Here is a 21,604-nt window from a genome sequence, read left to right as displayed (position 1 = left end):
TCTTTGTTGAGTTTAAACAGTGCTGGTGTTTGTACTATGTGCGGACAGCTGTTAGTCACTGATCTGACGCAGATCTATTGTACACCAGACAACTTGGAAGAAAACTTCCAGATGCATTTACTTATCTGAAATATTTTAATCAATATTATAATTTTCTTATTACAGAAGGAAAGTTAAGTAACTAGCAATGGCCACGAGTTCTTCCCGAACACTTGCTCTTCAGAGAAATTCCTGGGAGCAGAACCGTTTCATGGAGAATTTAATGACGAAAATATTTAGCTTCTACGACGAGCAGTCTCTAATCGATGTGACATTTAAAGTTTCAAACCCAACGGCTCTGTAAGTATTACTTTGTCCTCAGCTTACATAAAATTATACAGATCAATATTTATAATTTTTTTTCAGAGTACCCGCGCATCGTTTGATACTCGCAGCAGCGAGTCCTTACTTCGAGAACTTTTTCAATGGCAATCAAGGCACTAATCCAGTCATCGAGATAAATGATATCGATAGCGATATTTTTGAGCATCTAATAACCTTTTGTTACACCGGACAGGCTCTCATTACCGTTAACAATGTCACTGCCATGCTAAATGCTGCAATAATTTTGCAATTGGACGATGCCATAACCAGTAGTGTGGACTACCTCATGATACATATCGATGAAATCACTTTACAGGGTGCTTATGCGCTGGAGCGCGAAACGCAATGTGAAGTTCTTAGGCAAAAAATCATAGAATACGAGATTCAGAACTTCATGGAGGTGAGTCTAAATGTACAAATAATGCCTCGCAATAGCGGTACTTGTGCAATTGAATTTTGTTTTCTAACAATACTAGATCAGTCGAGGCGATGAGTTTTTGAATTTCGATGTTGAAGAATTGCAACGTATTCTGGAATCTGACAATTTGCATATAACTCGTGAGGAAGATGCCTATGATGCCATAAAACGCTGGTTCAATTACGATGTTCCTGCACGTCAGGAGGCACTGCCACTTTTAATAGGTTGTCTCCGGCTTCCCCAACTCAATGTGGACTTTCTGATGAAACACATTCAGCCGTTACCTGGATGTGAGCTACTGGCCTTCAAGGCGTTATCGTGGATCAGAGAGCCCATAGCACGGCCAATGATAAACATGCGATTTACAGAACCACGAGGGTCAGTGCTACAAATTGTGGTGGGAAAACAATCCTAGCGCTTTGCTCAGAGGTAAACACACACTGTGGCCTATATTCAAAAATGATAAATTACATTAATGTACTTACAATATTTTTGGAATAGATGAACCCCAAGGTGCAGCAGTATAACAAAACTGAGGATAAGTGGGAGGAATATGGGAGTATAAAAATCGATTACGAAGATTATGGAACTATTTTAAAGGATGAGAATTTATTATTTATTGGCGGTGGTAAAAGTGATGCCACACTTAACGTCGTCCGCAGCTGGAATATTCGAAATAAGACATGGCAAAATTTACCCGGTATGATCCAAGCAAGAAGTTCACACTGCGTTGTCGAATTAAATGATACAATCTACGCGATTGGTGGTTTTGATGGTAATAATCCTTTGTCGTCGGTGGAAAGGTGAATATATATAAATCTGTAACGAATTACCTAACGATGGCGATTGTGAGCTTTACCAATTTCAGGTTAACTTTAAGCTTAATGGTGAAAGAACTTTATACTAGATGTGTTAGGGTAGTATGGATAATAAACAAAATAAGGTACTTCGCCATGGAAGAAGGCGGGAATTCAGTGAAATGTTATGATCTGATTGAATCTGACTTTAGAAAACTCTAACACTTTGACATGGTCAACGATTAATTTAGAATAATTTTAATTGTTTATTAGCAGACTATGAAAAGTGGCGAAATGCCACTTTTGACGCTTCAGTTTATAGATATGCATTCTTTTTTCATTGCTTTTGTTTGTTTCCAGATATACGACTTCCGATGGTTGGAAGTTGGTGAAAAGCTTAATTGATACACGATATTGCGCCCGTGCAGTGATATTAAATGGTAAAATTTACATAATTGGCGGTTTTAATGACAACAAGCTAATAAAATCCGTCGAATGCTACAATCCGGACTCGAATACTTGGACCTCTTGCGCGGATATGAAAATATGTCACAATTCACCTGGTGTAAGTTAGATTAAAACATAATTATTAATATTAGTAGAACGTTCATCAATAATTTGGTAGAATGCCGAAGAACGGTATATGCCAACTTGACTTAAGTGTTTAAATATAAACATTCGCCTCCTTGGATTTCTTTTACTAAAACGGATGTACGTGATCGGATTTCGTATTTAAATTTATTTGTGAAATACCTACTGCCGCTACAACCTTCCCTAAAATTTTCAAACCAGCAAAAGTAACTCCGCTTCAATAAAAATGACCAAAATTGTCTAGTTAAAAAAGTCACTGATTTAATAGTCGCCCTCTTAACTCCATTAAATTTAAATAAAACGTTTATTGCTACTTTTTATATTTTAGGTAGCAGCACAGGCAGCAGCACATAATGGTCATATTTATGTTTTAAGCCGGCGGGGTGCTGAACGGTACGATCCTCAGCAAGACACATGGTCACAGGTACATATATTGAGTTGATTTTCGCCAATCCCAAACTGAATATTCTTGAAAACATATCACAGATTTGCTTTTTGGAAGTTGGTCCTGGTAGGATGACTTGCGTATCGCTAAACAATGAACTATGGGCCATTGGTGGCAAATCTAAATCTACTGACAAGTCATGTGCATCAGTCTTTGATGAAGAAAATTTCTGCTGGGTAGAAAGGTGGTCATTACCCGAAAGTGAAGTGCGTAACTGTTTTGTTGTGCCTGAATCCTTGTTGTCGTCAATATGAATAAATAATGAAATTATTGTTCCCTTTTTCGATTTAACAAATTCTTTTATAATAAATTATCTTACAAAAAATAATATAAAACTTCACAATTTTCATACAAAAATAATTATTTTGGAAGCAGGGAATGGTGCTAAAAAAAAAAATTAAATAAATAAAATGTTTCAGATTGTGTATTCTAAATTAAAACTCAAGTGTGCGATCAATCTAACATGGAGTGACGTCAAATCACAGATTTTTTATCTATGAAACCATGGAACGAGTATATGAATTATATGAATGAATACACTAGGGTGTTCCAAAGTTTTCCAAATTTATTTTTTTCACACAGCCTCTGTAAACAAACGTAAGCTACCTCTTAATTTTTAATTAAAAAAGTACCGCAATCATTTTCCAATGTTTTTGTATGGAATTTCTTAAGCTCTTGCCAACAATTATTTATCTTCAATGCAAATGGACCTACAACTTCGAAAAAATTATAAACCATTATACAATTTTCTGCTTTGCAAAAGAGGTTTAAATTATTTTGTCATAACAAAAGTCCATCAAAAGTTATGCGCAGTTAAATTCAAACATCAATTAGCCAGTTCATTCACACAAGTGATTTACACATTTTGTGTTGCTCATACGACATGACGGGCTGTACAAATTCAATACATTCTGCGATGACTTGCCATCTTAAACTTGAGAGGTTTCATCTTTGACAGATAAGGCCAACTAGTAATGTATTGTGGAATCTTTCGACTGACGTCCAGAGACATATACATGCATGCATACATAAATACATGTATATAAAACGAAAAGAGCTAAGCATACAACATCAAGGCCGTAGCCAGGATTTCATTTCGGGGGGGGGATTAACTAAAAACGAACATTTCAAATTGAAATTACATATGTAAATATCTTTATTCAGGCTTTACAGTGATTATTTACATATAATTCATACTTATACATCTTAAAAAATATATTAAAAAATCATAAAATAAAAAAACTAAAAATGTTTCATTTATTATGTACATACATATGTTAATTTACACCTGTAAATTGTTAAAAACACATATTATATGTACTATATGTATTTATAAAATTAAATTTAATCGGCGAGCTTTTTTCGCAGCAAATATGTCAATAACTTCTTTTGTTGGCACATTTACACGGCGATGAACCGACATCAGTGCCAAACCATTTAATCTTTCCGTGCTTGTTGAGTTTCTTTAACCTCTTCATAGTTGAAAAAGATCGCTCGGAAGAGCATATAGTAACTGGCAAAGTTACCAAAATTTTTAAAAGAAAATGCACATTTGGAAATTAATCTTTATTGCAGGATCAAGCGATTCTATTGCTGAATTAGGCATGTTTATTTCGGGTTCGTTGCGTCATTTTGTTTGCCAAAGCTACAATTCAGACTTATGTAATTGTCTTTTAAAAAATTTTCATAAAATGAAAAGGTATTTTCGTGTAATACCGTGCCAGCCTTTATACACTCTTTTGGTAGCAATTTGTAAAGTTGTGTCACTGTTACATTATGCTTTTCAAATCTTAGTTTTAATTGGTTAATGAAATCATCTAAAAGTGGAAGTAAAATGGTTATTCGGTAGTATTTTTTTGGATCTTTTTCTACTCTGTTTGCGCGGTTTTGCTGTCGCCCAGTTATTCGAGGCAACGCTATTGTTTCACCCAGAAACTAAAGCAAGTTCTCAGCATCTTTAAAAATATCTACGAACTCTGTTTCTGAGTTTGTACGCATATTTTTAAAATTTTTTATAATGAGATCGACGTGCTGTACAGCACCCGCTAAGTCGCATGAAGTTGTTTGAAGAGTTTTGCATAATGGTAAGGTATATGCAAATATACAATTTAGGCAGCACAAGCTTATCACGAACTCGCTCGTTGATATTGATCTTATAAAAGAAGATGCTTTTGATGAAGTATCGCAATCGCTATTACCACTTAATTCTTCTAATGCACCAACAATCGCTTTAAAAATCTCTTTAAACCTCAGCAGCCCATCATGGTTTTCAACCCATCGGGTCTCGCATATTGCAGTTAATGTTCTCCATTTTGTTTCTGGCATATTTTGTTCAATATATTCTGTTAAACAATTTGTTCGTTTGGCGGAGGATTTCAAAAAGAGCGCTATTGATTTTATAATGCCAATTGCATTTCTGATGGGTTGAATTTGGCATGAGTGACACAAAGCTAAATTTAGCGAATGAGAGCTGCAGTGCACATAGAAAGCTTCAGGATATTTTTCTCGGATTATTGCCTGCACACCATTCACATTGCCTTTCATGATTGTAGCACCATCGTAGCCTTGTCCAACTAAGTAATTACAGTCAATTTGCATATTGTGTAAACTTTCCAGAATTGTTTGAGCTAAAGAAGCTCCTGTTGTGCTTTCAACAGTAACAAACGTAAGGAAATCTTCTCGTACGATATAAACATTGTTGTGGAGCTCGGTGTACAGATGGACATTTGTTCCTGTCGTGATATATCCGTTGTTTCGTCAGCCACCAAGGAAAAACTCTTAGCATTATTAATAGCCGTCGCGCTTTTGAATTATTTCACCACAAACAGAAATCAATTCATTTTGTATAGTTGGACTATAATATGTAGCATTTAACTGCAAAGTTTCATCATGTTGCTTCAAATCTATATCGCCACATTTAAGACGCATACGTAATATAGCTCGAAACTTACCATCATTAATATCTGGTTCAGACTCATTGAATTTAATACATCCGAAATCGCAAGTTCCTCTTAATGATAATTCTTGTCGTCCACACAGCTTAATGGTTTCAACAATGGGAACCAGTTTTTTCCTATTTTTGGCAATATTAGCGGATCGCGCGATGTCTAGTTGACTCCTTATGTCTATTTGTTTTTTTTTCATATACGCTTATAAAATTAGCAGCAAATAATGTGCAGTCTTGATAATACTTGCTTTGCTCATGCCGCTTAAAATCCGCGATCGCGTCTTTCCACTTGTTTAATGGTTCCACAACCAATAAGCTCAGTTTTTGGTGTGCACCCTTCCCAGCACATTAAGCTGCAAATAAAACGCAAATCTTGCACAAAGCACCTTCAGGCTTTTTTAATGTATATACCAGCCAGGAGAATTGATCGAACCATTTGTGCTGAAATTTCAAACGTCTTTTGTCGTTTGTGATTGGGAATTTGTAAGATTTCTCTGGTACCCAGGGTTTTTTCAATAACGCATATTTTAGTTCATCATCAATTTTTTGTTTTTAATTAGCGTAAGATCCTAAATCCAATTTGTCAAGCTGGCTAAACGTAGTTTCGTCTCCAGAAGAACTGGTAGTGGCGGCGACAAGAATAAGTTGGGCTATCAGTAGACACTGATGAACACTGATCTGGTTCTGGTTCCTTAGCACTATCATCATTTTTTTGTTTTTATTCCAAGTATTTGAAAAGTGTGTTGTTGCTTGAACGCTTCGACATCACAAAACTATTTAAAAAAAAATTAGTATGCCTACGAATACAACTCAACTTCTTTCTAACAACATAACATTGCACTTTACTTACCTAATCAATAAAATAAACTAAAACTTTTTATTTATTCAACCAAACTTAACAATATTACGAGGGCTGTCCGATAAATAACCGACCTAACCATGATGCACGCGACTTTTTCAAATTTTTATTTTTTTTTATTTTTCAACATAGTCTCCTTGTAACTCCACACAATTCCCCCAGCGATGCTCCCATCTCTGCAACCCCTTCAAATAGTACTTGGCGTCTTTGTCTGCAAAATACGAGTTCACGAAAGATTGCCTCCTCATTTGACGAAAATCTCTGGCCGCCAGGCGCAGTTTTAAGTTGAGGAAACAAAAAAAAGTCGCTTGGTGTTAGATCCGGTGAATAAGCAGTTCGAACCGCAATTCGTGGATTTTTGCCATGGCGACTGTTGAGGTGTGAGATGGTGCGTTGTCTTGGTGGAACAAGACTTTCTTTTTTTGCAAATGTGGCCGATTTTTCGAAATTTCTTCCTTTAGCTTGTCCAATAATGATGCATAGTATGCTCTTGTTATAGTTTTTCCTTTTTCAAGATAGTCGATAAAAATAATTCCATGGCTGTCCCAAAAAACACTCGCCATCACTTTCCCAGCCGAATACACAGCTTTAGGTTTTTTTGGGGCTGGTTCCCCCTTTTCAATCCACTGTTTAGATTGGATTTTTGTTTCGGTCGTATAATGATGAACCCAAGTTTCGTCTACAGTTATCAATCGGCGCCAAAACTCGGTCTTATTGCCTCTAAACTGAGCCAACAGAGCGCTGGAAATGTTCACGCGCGCACGTTTGTGGTCTAGCGTAAGCAAACGCGGCACCCAACGCGCGGACAGCTTTCTCATGCCCAAATCTTGGTTTAATATGTGACAAACAGTTTCTTTTGACATCTTCATAATCTCAGCTATTTCCCTAACTTTAACCCGGCGGTCGTCTAGTACCAATTGATGAACTTTAGCGATGTTATCGTTAGTGGTTACAGTTTTTGGACGCCCAGGACGTTCATCATCTTCCAAGCTCCTGCGACCACGTTTAAATTCAGCTGCCCAAAATTTTACAGTGGTAAACGATGGTGCAGAGTGACCATACACAGAGTCCAACTCATCTTTGAATTGTGAAGGCGTATTGCTTTTCAAAAATAAAAATTTAATTACTGCTCGATATTCAATTTTTTCCATTTTGGGGAAATCACCGAAATAGACTCACAAAAACGACTGTCAACAGATTATTGCGCAAGATAAATTTCTGAAATTTTGGCGAGTAGCTATTATAGTATGCACAATTTGAAGTAGAAACTTTTTTTTCAGATGTGCCGCTAGCTTCACGTTGAGGTCGGTTATTTATCGGACAGCCCTCGTATTAACCAAATTAACTAAAACGAACTTGCCACTGTTAAACGCACTTCAAAAGTGACAAAATTGATTAAATATGTGATCATATGCGCGAAATTAGAACCGTTATTAAAATTTACAAAGAAGGAAATGGCAAAACAAACTTGCATGCTTAGTCGTCTTTGAAACACGGCAACTTTTGTTGCGGCAATTCGTAGTTTGTGGGAGAGAGAGCGACGAGGAAAGGAGGAGGGCACCGGGTTGCTCGTGATCGAGCAATTCGCTTTGTGTTCTCATTCTTCTTAGTATTTTAGTACTCTTGCTTCACAGCCTACAAAAACAAATACATGGGATGGAGTTGCTGTGTGTGAACGCGATGGGCAATTCCAAAAGAGGAATTGCCGAAAATTAGCAACAAAGTTGCCGTGTCTGAACTACGACTTACCAAAGATGCAAGCGAAGATGAAACAAAACAAAATATGCGACCCCATTAGAGCGTTCAATTTGTCTAGTAACAAAAAACAAGCAAAAAAAGTACCGTACATTAAAATTTCATAAAAACAAAAACGATAAAGCAAGCGTGCCACAAAATATATGCGCACCTATCTATAAAGATTGTCGTTAGTTCAGTAGTAATGCATATACATACATAGATACAAATAATAATTGAACTAACTTTTTACATGATTTCTATGCTTCTAAAAAATACCATTAAGCATATTTATATTATAAAAAAAAAAATAACCGCATTAATTTCGGGGGGGGTATATACATAGGAGAGAATATGGCGCATAAGTTAATCGCAAATTTTGGATTATTATATAAAGTATATGGCAGCACAAAGATACACTCTTAAAGAAAATAGACGCTCTATAGAGTATCTGGATATATATTCTATATATAGCCGCCTGAAGCCGCTCGACGTTTTCGAGCCATTCGCTGAGACCCATTTCTGTCTCAATGGGTATGCAAACAAGCAAAATTGCCGCATTTGCTCCATGACAACCGACTATTTGGTGTCTGAAATTGAAACCAGTGATCACCGCGACATTTGGTTTCAACAAGACGGCACCACTTTCCACACATCGGATAAATCAATGGATTTATTGAGTGAACACTTCGGTGAGCAGAAAATTTGTTGTTTTGGGCCGGTTGATTGGGCACCAAGATCATGTGATATCACACCGTTAGACTTTAAATGTAGGATTTTTAAAGTCTAAAGGCAATACCGCTTCTACCGCCTTGAAGTAAAACATCACGTCTATCCTTCGCCAGTTACCAGTCGAAATGCTGGAACTTGTTATCAAAAATTGAACTTATCGGGTGGACCATCTAATACTTAACCGTGGGCATCATTTCATAGAGATAATCTTCAAAAAAATAAATGATAATAAAATTCCTATTGAATTTGAAGTTTCTGTGTTTTTTCTTTAAAAACGTAAGGTTGACCTTTATATTAGGGAACATGTTTGCGCACAATTTTATGAAAATTGGAGCTGGAGAAATTCATAGATTGACTTCGCTCATATTAGGCACTAAATTATGACATATCCCATATTATATATTAAGCAAATTTTGTTAAGATATTCGAACATATTAACTAAGATATATTGTTTAAAGTTAACCTTTAGTTCGAAAATATTATCCTTTGGTACTACATATTCCTTTTTTAATAAGTTCAATTATCAATATTACCTGAGTGGTTTAAATGCACACTTAACACTTGGAAGGGACACCTTCGAATTTCTTTATATCAAATTGACCAATTCAGATAAAGAAAATGAATTGCTGGAAATATCTCAAATTCTTAGCGGGTCATCGGTTTATGGTGGAAATATTGCCTCTTCTAATGTCATGATTTGGAGAGAAAAAGGCTTGTGCAGATTTCTGAACAGTTCTTAACGGCTACAATTGGAAAGAAGATATTTTTGTAAGGATACAAATATCATAGTTCAATTTATGTTGATTATCGCCAGCGCATACGAATCTAGTCTTAAACGTAGATATGTATTTACAAATACCCATTTCTATCAACAATGTAATAAATGTTCATTTCGGGTATATTGATTAGTGACCTTAGTATTTAATGTATGCAATGTAATGGATTGTTTGCCCTTGAGATCGCAAATGATCTTAAACTAACAATAGACAAGAAACAATTATGTTTGCCCTTGAGATCGCAAATGATCTTAAACTAACAATAGACAATTGTGGTTGGCCTTGAAAACACTTAGGTTTAAGATATGTGTGCATACTGTCGGTATATACAGTAAATTAGTGTTAAGATGTGTGTATGCACTCAGCATGTGGTGCATACATGAATTAGGATAAGGAATGCTATAAATAAAGGAGCTCTGGGCAATCAAAGCTGAGTTCTATTTAACAACCGAAACCCTACGCATCTTACTTTACAAGACTAGAGATAATACTACAAGAAATTTTACCTATAGTTATGAAAATGTGGCAGATAATTTAATTTATGATGTAGCGTATCACAATCTTGTTGCTCTCAGGTTTCATTAATAGGCTAAACAGTTTTCCCAATCAATATTAAAGATGAAAAAAATTGATTGAGACATCTCAGTAACAGGATTTTCGAGCATACGATTGAGTCATTCCATTAAAAAAATATTTTTTACTAAGAGTACAGAACCTTACTCCATTCCAGCTTTTAGCTCCAGCAAATATTTATAGGGCATTCCCATTAATTTTCACATAGCCAGTAGCCCGTTATGGTAGCAATACTGTATACAATTCTCCTGAACATAAATAATAAATCCTTAATTCTTCTCTTGTCATATTTTGGCTATATCTACTTCATTATATAATATTTCATTCTGTTAGATGTGTATTTGCATCAGAGAGCTGCATTGGGTATGTTCGAACCTGTTCGATCACCCTCATTAAAAATCGAGCACGAGCGAGCACCACACTCGGCAGCAATGGGTTCGATCGAGTGGCACACCCGGCAGCTGCTTTCTGAGTGTTCGAGTCTGTTTGATCATACTCTCTTCAAAACGATCACAAGCGAGTGTCCACACTCGACACCCGCAGCTAACCCGAAATGTGTTCAACTATTGCCACGGATACTCGGACAGAACACGGGTGTAGAAGAAATGTATCAAATTTTTCTGAGCAAAAATATGAGAAATTATTAATGTTGTATACACTTTAACAGTCAATACAGCATTTAAACTATATGTATGCATGTATCAAAGGAATGACGCATTTTAAAATTAAAAATATATTTGCATAACCATAACATAAGACCAGACAAGCTGTAACTGCCATTCGCAATTTTGCAACCAATAAAATCTTCTTTTTTCGGCCATTATTTTCAATAAATATCATGTAATACGTATCATATAAAATTCTTAACATTCACATAGCAAATTAATCAACTGTACTGACGATTACACATAAACAAAAAATGCTTTGCACACTCGAGCCTAAACTCGGACACTCGAACATATTGATCCGCAAAACACCCGAACCCAAACAAACACGTATGAACGACACTCGAGTGTTGTGATCAACACGTTCGTCTGCGCACAGTCGCTAACAAGCAATCCTTCTGCTCGTTCAAAGAAAGCAATACAAGCCGGTTTCGGGTAAGTGTTCGAGTGTGCACGGAAATTGTGTATCCGTTGCAGATCTCTGATCTACATCTGCTTAGAACTATTTGTTCAAAAAGTTTACTGGGGTTTCTTTCGATCATTTCTAGCGGGAGTGGTATTATTGGGTTGTCAAAAAAGTCTTGCGGTATTTTTATTGATTTTTTTTTTTTTATTGAAATTGGAATGAATTTTTGATGACTCATGCGGCTGCTACTATGCCGGTCTCTTTCGACCAATTCAGCGATTTTATCGCAATTTTCGACCACAGGCCTTCCGGAGCGTGGCGCATCTTCAACCACCTCTACACCAGAACGAAAACGTTGAAACCATCATTGTGCGGTGGAAATGGAAACTGTATCGGGTCCATAAACTGCACACATTTTATTGACGGCTTGAGATGCATTGTAAAATATGCCGTATTTTCTCTTTATTTTGCTCCATGTTTGCGACGCTATAACTCACGAACGACTTAAAAGAAACGACAATCAATCAAACACGTATTTTGAGCTTACCAAAAAGGTATAGCATGACCCGATGCGACGAATAAAACTAGAACCACGCGCTTTCAGCGCCAACTAGCGAAAATTTGTATGTCTGTAATCTTTCTCCGTAAACTCTCTTCTGCATGACATTCTTGTAGGTGCATTTTTCTAAGAAGAAAAACATTTTACAACAAAATATGTCGGATTACGAGAATCCTTCATTGCAGAAACAGGAATATTTGGAAAAACAATTTTAAGCTTGAAGTTTAGGAAAAAATTAAGCCATATATGGCTCTCTACTCATTTAATACATTTCTTGGAAAAATACGTTGAGTATGTATATGCTTAAAGCTTACTCTGAAATCTTGTCAAACATTTTCTTTTATAATTTGAGTATAAAAACACAATGTATTACTCCAAAAAAGTGTAAGCTCCAACATTGCTAAAAAATTTAATTTTATATGCAAATAGACACAGAATTACTGCTTTGAAAGTTCTTGTATACAGTAGTCTTTATAATTCTAACCTTCAAGTCGAATTATAAATTTTATTGAAAAAATAAATTTAAAAATTGTCAAAACCAGACCCACTCTACCTAACATAGGAACCCCAGTGCCTAGTCTGTCTCTGCTCTGAAAATATTGGTCATTCCGTGAGATATATTATTGCAATGCAAAGAGAGTCTTTTCGTGATAATAGTGTATCCTTATATCAAAAATGCATAAAATTGGGTCGACACTCCGTTGGGTCCCAAACTTCAAAAGTGTTCGAGCTATCCGTGAACATACAAAAATCGCTTAGCTCATAAGAACACGTCTAACCTTAGCCGAAATTTTTTTCGTACTTCAGGTGTATGTATATAACAAAATAATAAAAAAATTAATTATATATTACAAAATTATAACAAAATGATTATTTTTTTTTTGAGTTTTTATATATCTCCACCGCGATCGTTGCGATCATTGTTTATTTAATATTTACGACGACATCTTAAAGAAATTTCGATTTGGTTAAATTTAGTCTTATGTATAAATGTTTAATACGTTACGATGTAGATTCTTTTATATGTATATGTTTACATACTTATTACCCTACTCTCATTTACATATATTAGGGACGTCTTTGTCCATGAGTAACGCTATGAGTACATAGTAGCTTACATAATATGTATAAATGCTATATCATCAGGCAGATGTGAATATGAAGTGCAGGTCCCAGGTTTGCATAGGAAACTAACCAACACAGTATAAACACAAACAATATAGAAGTGTAGACTAGTAGTAATGTTCACATGTTTACGTAATGTGTAACATGTGCGATTCTACAAGGTAAATCTTTTAATACAAACATTAGTGTGATGCGCAGATGATTTATGACTCTATTCCGATAATTTTATCTGGATAATTTCATTTCGAAGAGACGTATTTTTCGCACCTGCTGCTGTGTGAAGTCAGTGTTTATGTTGTGGGTTAAGGTAATATTACACATTTAATTTATAGCTTGCTTTGCATTTATTTACAAATAAATAGGTGGTAATTACCGAAATGAAAGCGTCCAAAACATTTCACATTAACCGCGATATATTGCAACGTTTGCAAGAATTGTTCATCTCGGTGGTGCATAAATCGATTTTTTAGGTAAGGTCTAATGAATTTATACTATGCTTATGATGCATAGTCATGTTTCAACGATTTGAATATGCGCGTTATCTGATGGTCCCAGAATCACATCTTCTTTATTGCAATCAAGATATGTTGACTTCTCCGATTAACCAGAAGTTTCAAAGTCTAATAGCATCTGTTCTTAGACTCAGCAATCAAGTTGGATAAGTGATTTTGTCATCGCGGGCAGGGTTTGTTTTTCAATATTTCGAAAAACATGACGTTCAACGAAGTAATTCTTGGATTTCAGAGACCGTTTTCAGATGAGAAAAGTTTAATGTTCATTCTTTATAGAAACAGTATAATTCTGATATATGTAATTAATTCATTTAACTTCTTTACTAAGATACCTCTAAGAAATTGCAATTGCTGTAAAGAATTGAATGTTGTGGTGATTATTCGTCAAGAATTAGGATTAGGATTATTAGGACTGTCAGGAATTTTCCATCAGCTTCAGGTTTAAGCTTCCTCTAAATCTATTGCTCTGGAATGCAGTCTCGTTCAGAGTGATGATTATCCATCTCGTTAGTAGGGCAGCGATATTAACCTTGAGTTCACTGAGTGTGTACACAAGACTAGTGAAGGGATGACTAGACTCCATGCCCTTAGCATCGAGTTATTTTATGATTTGGTCGGTTTGGATGCCTGCTCACAGCGGTGTTGTAGAAAACTGTAAGGTTGATCACTTTGCTAGGACAGGCACTTCAGTCTCAGTCTAACTGCGGAATGGGAACAAGTAGAAGCTCCGTTGGTTACACGTGATTCACTCTTGGGCTTATGGGCCTTAACCCAATAAAATCTTTGCATTATCTCTATTTTCAGATATTATATTATTATGTGAATGTCCGCCTCCGCAAACAATATTAATTATTAATGCATTTAATATCATTACCAAATACTTCGCAAGATTCAGTGAAGGTGTGTCTAACGAGATATTTCATTATCGCTCGGGCAAAACCGGACATAGAGCTTGTGTCAATTTATAATCAACTTCGCAGAGAATTCCGTCCAACCAACTAAAACTTCTTGAAATTTACAACAGGAAATCAATATTAATGCAAGAATTTTACTCATCATTACCTCCGTCGCTTTGTTGACATGTTCGTAGTTTGGTCCAGTAACGAGTGATATGAAGACTCCCGAAAGCACTGCATACGTGTAATTGCACTACTCTGGTCATGAAGCACAACAAGTCTCCTTTGTAGCCAATTTGAAGTGGCTGTCATGCGATAAAGCATGCTTATGGAATTTCAAACAGCAATTACCACCGAACATTCCACATTGTCGAACAGCGACATTTAGCATTGCCAGTACAGAGGATGACAGTTACATATTCCTTGTATTATATGGACTAAATACTATAACACATTGCCTGAAAAGTTCCTAGGTTGACGTTTCAGCAAAAAGCATAGAATTGTAGTTTTTGGTTTAAAGTACTAACCTCAACAGTGATTTTTGTTATTGAAGGTTAAGTTGATTTATAGGCTATGTACATTAAACGAAATAAAACGCAAAAAACGCAAGCCCATACATCCTTTTTCAAAATTGTTAGCCCATGGATGCTTCTTTCTAATGTGATATTACAGTTCCACATATTGAGTTGGTTTAATTATGGCCATCTACGAACTCCGCCTTCCTTTTTTGCCAAACAACATGCGCCCGAAGTTTCTTTAAGGTAGCTGTTTTACATTGATCTGGTTGATATATGGTATATATATGTATGTAACCTCAATTTACAGCTTGCATGGACGGACGGACTGACGGACAGACAGACAGTCACCCGGACTTCAACCGTGTCGTCATCCTGATCATTTACATATATATATATATAGCCCTATATCTGCCTCGTTTAGTTTTAGGTGACACATACAACGGTTAGATGAACAAAACTATAGTACTCTGTAACAACTGGTTACAAGAGTATAATAATTGGCTCATTGATATCTTGATCGCCCTTTTAATAACTTCATTAGCACCTACAACTTTGTCATCCCAAGCTTATTTGATTAATTACTGTCCAATAAGCGTCAAAATTTATAAACGCTATTTCACAGATTAAAGCCACAACTTGTTTGCCGAGACTTTGAATATATAACATCATAAATATAAAACTTTACGGTAAGTTGTCAGTTATCAGATGGCAACAATAGGGTTGTAGAATAAGAAATCATTGACTGAATACGTCAGAGATAAATTTAAAAAATTGATAAAATCGCGTCAATACTTCTCCTAGCCCATTTGACCATAAAAAGCTTTAAAATTTCCGGTTGACTTAATACCGTATATATCGGTCAATTTGTGAGATATCTTAGCAAGGTTATATGAACTTATAATATAGGAAATCTTATAATTCAATGTAAAACCTGTGTCTTCACAGTTTGACTGTGAACAAATCCACCTTGTATAATGTATTTTAATATTCTAGCTGACTTTAAGACTTTCATTTTTGTTAAAGTATGTGTTATTTCAATGTTTTTATTAGCAAAATGTGGCTTAGCGCTAAATATGGATGAATCCTGATCTAAGCCCCTTATCCCTATATAATGATTTTCATTTGAGCGGTGAATTTTTTCTCATATACCCAATATGTTAAATGGTTTTAGTTTGTATCACTTACATATATCCGATTTGAGTTTAACTAGGTTTATTTTAGTACCAACCAAATCTCGAATATGAAGCAAATGTAGTGGTGAAAATTAGTAAGGATAAGTATTGTAATATAAGTTAATAAGAATCGAATAATTAATATAAAAATTATTTCGTGACATTTTGTTTTAATTTTAATTAAACATTTGTCAAAAACCAGAAAGTAGTTATTTCCCCGCCTTTGATGAATATAAAGTGTTTGTTTACTCTCGAATTAATTAATTATTTATTATTTGCTCGTTTATTGTTACTTGTTGCGCGTTTCCATTTTGTTTCCTTCTTTATATACTATATGTGATGAATGAAGTAAATAATATTTACTGCATTACATTTATATTTTTTTTTATGACAGTAAGACAGAGGAATATTTTATTGGATTAAATAATATTTATTCAATATTATTAATAACTTTAAAGTGTTTCCAGTAATCTGCAGTGCGCCATATGGGAAGGGATAGTGGGACAACAACCTTTCTAATAACGTACGCATACTAGCCTTACTTACAGAATGCAACAGTCAACTATTTATTCTATACATCTACTATGAACTTAAATATTGATAAGATGGATTAAATTTTAACAGTCATTTTTGATATAAGCGAGTGAAAATAAAGTTTTAATAGGTGGAATGCAGTAAAATTAATGAGCTTTATTAACAGCTATTATCCTGTATAATTACCATTGAATTAGCTGCGTCTCTTAAGTCTCGTTCTTGTGGGTGACGCGTCGTATACGTAACCTAATAAAAGTATTATTTGTCTGACTTCGCTTGACGGCATTTACAAATTAGATAATATGAAAAGGAGAAATATATTATACAAGTAAGGAAAAGTTGAGCTTGGATGTGACCGAACATTTTATACTGTTGCATTTTGTAAGGTCCAAAGTCGGCTAAAAATTATACCTTCAGGTCATCTTCCGTGTGAAAATTTTATTCGAGTATATGGGAAATTGAGCATAAGCATTGAGTGTGCTTCATTCAAAATGTTTTTTATCAAATAATCATTTTTCTTTCAACATTACAACTCTACTGATATAAGTAATCATTACTGCCTTATGTTCAGCTAATTTACTCCAATTTTAATTAATGCGAATTTAATTTTCTGATCATTTATTAAAACAAAGCAGCGTCTAAGTTGGTACAGAAGAGTATTAACGACTGTTTACCACTCGGCAGTTAGATAGTTGCATTGGATACGTGACATTTTTTAACGCGTTTTTCTCGAAACAGCATTTTTCGAATTTGCTGGAGTGATTACTCGGAGACAAATGATCCCATCGATATCAATTTTTTTCCATCTTCTCTATACAGTTTCTCCATACGATGACGCTCCAGTTTTTTGATCTAATCCAAAACTCGAATTCTGGCAGACCAAAAACGACCATAATTTTGGGTGAAATTTTAACTTTTTATCAACATGCCGCCATTTTGTCAATTTTTGATTTTTTTATTATCCGAGAGTTATCGTACATACGAAATTTTTTAGCTTAACGAGAATTTTTTTTTTATCAACAGAGAAGGCTGCAATCATGGCAGCAGTGGAGGACCTTTTCTTTTGGCGCCGCCGGAGATCGCTTGTCATTTCAAAAATATTCAATATTGTCTTTTAAAAATTTTTTTGTGTGCTTTCTTCTTTTCGCTACGTGGCGCCAATTAGAGATTCCAAGTGCAGCCAGTCCTTCTCCACTTGGTCTTTCTAACGGATTGGAAGTTTTCCTCTTCCTCTGCTTCCCACGGCGGGTACTGCCGTCGAATACTTTTCAGAGCTGAAGTGTTTTCATCCATTCAGACAACATGACCTAGCCAGCGTAGCCGCTGTCTTTTAATTCGCTGAACTATGTCAATGTCGTCGTATATCTCATACAGCTCATCGTTCCATCGAATGCGATATTCGCTGTGGCCAACGCGCAAAGGACCATAAATCTTTCGCAGAACTTTTCTCTCGAAAACTCGCAACGTCGACTCATCAGTTGTTGACATCGTCTAAGCCTATGCACCATGTAGCAGAACGGGAATTATGAGTGACTTATAGACTTTGGTTTTTGTTTGTCGAGAGAGGACTTTGCTTCTATATTGCCTACTCAGTCCGAAGTAGCACCTGTTGGCAAGGGTTATTTTGCGTTGGATTTCAAGGCTGATATTGTTGTTGGTGTTAATCCTGGTTCAAAGATAGAGGAAATTATCTACAACTTCAAAGTTATGAGTGTCAACGTGAGTGCCAAGTCGCAAGTGCGACGATGACAGGAGATATTTCGTGTTGCCCTTGTTCACTGCCAGACCCATTTGGTTTGCCTCCTTGTCCGATTGATTGACTTTTTTTCGATCCCAAAAAATGCCTTTTTTACGCTGTCACACTAGGTGTGCCCCTTAAAAAACAACATACAAAGTTTCATCAAGATATCTAAATTTTTATTCAAGTTACAGTTTTGCACTGACGGACAGACAAACATTCAACTTCGTCATCCTCATCATTTTTATATATAACTCTTTATCTATCTCGCTTGGTTTTAGGTGATACATACAACAACAGAGCACTCTTAATTTTTGTGTCCACCGCACCGCTCTTAAGAGAGCTCTCTTGCTCTCTTTCATATTTTTCGTAAATTCAAAGATATAACATGCTCTTATAGATCGAATACAAATATATATATTTATGCAAATACAGATTTTTTTATACTAGTAGTCGTCGTACTGGCGGTTTCAACCGATTTTAGAATGTGTCTCATATAGCGGATTCCCAACTTTCAGTTCAAGCGCTTTTAGCACCATCCCCTGCTTCCAAAATAATTATTTTTGTATAACAATAGTGAAGTTTTATATTATATTTATTAGATAACAATAAAAGAATTTGTAAAATCGAAAAACGGAACAATAATTTCACTACTTATTCACATCGACGACAGTAAGGACGCAGGCACAACAAAACAATTACGCACTATACTTTCGGGTAATGAGCACCTTTCTACCCAGCAGGAATTTTCTTCATCAAAGACTGATACACATGACTTGCCAACAGATTTAGACTTGCCACCAATAGCCCATAGTTTATTGTCTAGCGATAGGCAAGTCATCCAACCAAGACCAACCTCCAAAGAGCAAATCTGCGAAAAGTTTTCAAGAATATTCAGTTTGACATTAAGCGATTAGCGAAAATCAACTCAATATATGTACCTGTGACCACGTGTCTTGCTGAGGATCGTACCGTTCAGCACCCCGCCGGCTTAAAACATAAATATGACCATTATGTGCAGCTACCTGTAATATAAAAAGTAGCAATGTACGTTTTATTTAATATTAATGGAGTTAAGAGGGCGAATTAAATCAGTAACTATTTTCTATTAGACAATTTCGGTAATTTTTATTGAAGCGGATATGCCGCTCTTCGACTCTTCCTCATTCTGCCAAATCATGACTTGATGAATGTTCTACTAATTTTAATAATTATATTTTAATCTAACTTACACTAGGTAAAAAGTGACTATTTGTCATAATCCGCGCAAAAAGTCCAAGTATTCGAATCCGGATTGTAGCATTCGACGGATTTTAAACCCCCATTGCCATTATAACCGCCCATTGCGTAAATTTTACCATTTAATGTCACTGCACCTGCGTAAGATCGTTTCAACATTTAAGCTGGTCACAAACACCCAACCATCGGAAGTCGTATATCTGGAAACAAACAAAAGCAATGAAAAAAGAATGCATATCTATAAACTGAAGCGTCAAAGTGGCATTTTGTCACGTTGCATTGTCTATTAAAAAAAATTTAGATTTATTCTAAAGAAGTCGTTGACAATCTCAAAGTGTTAGAGTTTTCTAAAGACAGGATTCAATCAGACCCTAACATTTCACTGAATTAATTCCTTCTTTCTTTCATGCCGAAGTACCTTATTTTGCTCATTATCCATACTATCCTAACACATCTAGTCTAATGTTCTTTTACCGTTAAGCTTAAAGTCAACCTTTATTTGTTAATGCTCACAGTTTGCCATCGTTAGGTAATTCGTTACAGATTTATATATATTCACCTTTCCACCGACGACAAAGCATTATTACCATGATAATCACCAATGGCGTAGATTTCACCATTTAATTCGACAAGGCAGTGTGCCATTCTTGCTTGGTTCATAGCGGGCAAATTTTGCCATGTTTTATTTCGTATATTCCAACTACGAACGACGTTACATGTGACACCACCTTTATTACCGCCAACAAATAATAAATTATCATCCTTTAAAATAGTTCTATATAGTTCTATATAGTTCGTAATCGATTTTTATACTCCCATATTCCTGCCATTTATCCTCAGTTTAGTTATATTGCAGCAGTTCGGGATTCACCTATTCCAAAAATATTGTAAGCACACTAATTTAATATTTTCATTTTGGAATAAAAGCCACACGGTGCGTTTACCTGAGAACAAAGCGCTAGGATTGTTTTATCATCACAATTTGCAGCACTGACACCACGTGGTTCTGTAAATGTCATATTTATCATTGGCCGTATTGTAGGTTCCCTGATCCACGATACCGCTCTGAGGGTCAGTACCTCACATCCAGGTAACGGCTGTATGTGTGTCATCAGAAAGTCCATATTGAATTGGGTAAGACGGAGACAAGCTATTAAAAGTGGCAGTTGCTCTTGGCGCGCAGGAACATCGTAATTGTACCAGCGTTTGTATGGCATCGTAGGCATCTTCCTCACGGGTTATATTTCAAGTTGTCAGATACCAGAATACGTTGCAATTTTTCTACATCAAAATTCAAAAACTCATCGCTTCGGCTGATCTAGTATTATTAGGAAACAAAATTTAAATTACACAGGTACCGTTATTGTGAGACATTCCGTGTATATTTAGACTCACCTCCATGAAGTTCTGTGTTTTCGTATTCGAAGATTTTCTGCCTAAGAACTTCACATTGCGATTCACGCTCCAGCCTATAAGCACCCTGTAAAGTGATTTCATCGATATGTGTCATGAAGGTAGTTCACAATATGGTTTTTGGCATCGTCTAATTGCAAAACGATTGCCGCATTTAGCATGGCAGCGACATTGTTAACGGTAATGAGAGCCTGTCCGGTGTAACAAAAGGTTATTAAGATTCTCAAAAATATCGCTATCGATATCATTTATCTCGATGACTGGATTAGTGCCTTGATTGCCTTTGAAAAGGTTCTCGAAGTAAGGACTCGCTGCTGCGAGTATCAAACGATGCGCGGGTACACTAAAAAGAAAATTATAATATTAGTCCTCTAATTTCATGTAGAATTTGAGGACAAAGTAAATACTTACAGAGCCGTTGGGTTTTGAAAATTTGTAAATGTAACCAATCGATTTAGAGACTTCTCGTCGTAGAAACTCCATATTTTCCCGTCATTAATTTCTCTCATAAAAAATGATCTGCTCACTGGCATATTTCTCTGAAGAGCAAGTTGTTTGTGAAGCACTCCGTGTCCATTGCTAGTTTCTTAAC

General features: G+C 35.7%; 2 protein-coding genes across 2 annotated transcripts in view; both read left to right on the top strand.

Moving 5' to 3' along the window:
- LOC115066618 (kelch-like protein 17) overlaps positions 1-21,604 on the top strand; it is a 33,862-nt gene that overhangs the window by 58 nt on the left and 12,200 nt on the right. The gene's annotated exons all lie outside the window — the stretch shown is intronic.
- LOC105227157 (kelch-like protein 1) lies at positions 21-2,959 on the top strand. The gene is made up of 7 exons (XM_049459491.1): positions 21-339; positions 406-763; positions 840-1,178; positions 1,283-1,584; positions 1,939-2,143; positions 2,498-2,593; positions 2,656-2,959. The coding sequence occupies exons 1-7, from the start codon at positions 188-190 to the stop codon at positions 2,866-2,868; spliced, it is 1,665 nt and encodes a 554-aa protein (XP_049315448.1). The 5' UTR covers positions 21-187; the 3' UTR covers positions 2,869-2,959.

The sequence above is a fragment of the Bactrocera dorsalis genome, chromosome 5 (genome assembly GCF_023373825.1).
Source record: "Bactrocera dorsalis isolate Fly_Bdor chromosome 5, ASM2337382v1, whole genome shotgun sequence".
In the NCBI taxonomy this organism is placed as follows: domain Eukaryota; kingdom Metazoa; phylum Arthropoda; class Insecta; order Diptera; family Tephritidae; genus Bactrocera; species Bactrocera dorsalis.
This window is presented reverse-complemented; position numbering and strand designations above follow the sequence as displayed.

What these genes read in the sequence shown, in the direction of transcription:
- LOC105227157 (XM_049459491.1), top strand. Translation starts at nt 188, where the DNA reads ATGGCCACGAGTTCTTCCCGAACACTTGCTCTTCAGAGAAATTCCTGG. An exon ending in GGTCAGTGCTACAAATTGTG is followed by an intron (nt 1,179 to 1,282) that starts GTGGGAAAACAA and finishes TTTTTGGAATAG; the next exon opens with ATGAACCCCAAGGTGCAGCA. An exon ending in AGCAAGACACATGGTCACAG is followed by an intron (nt 2,594 to 2,655) that starts GTACATATATTG and finishes AACATATCACAG; the next exon opens with ATTTGCTTTTTGGAAGTTGG.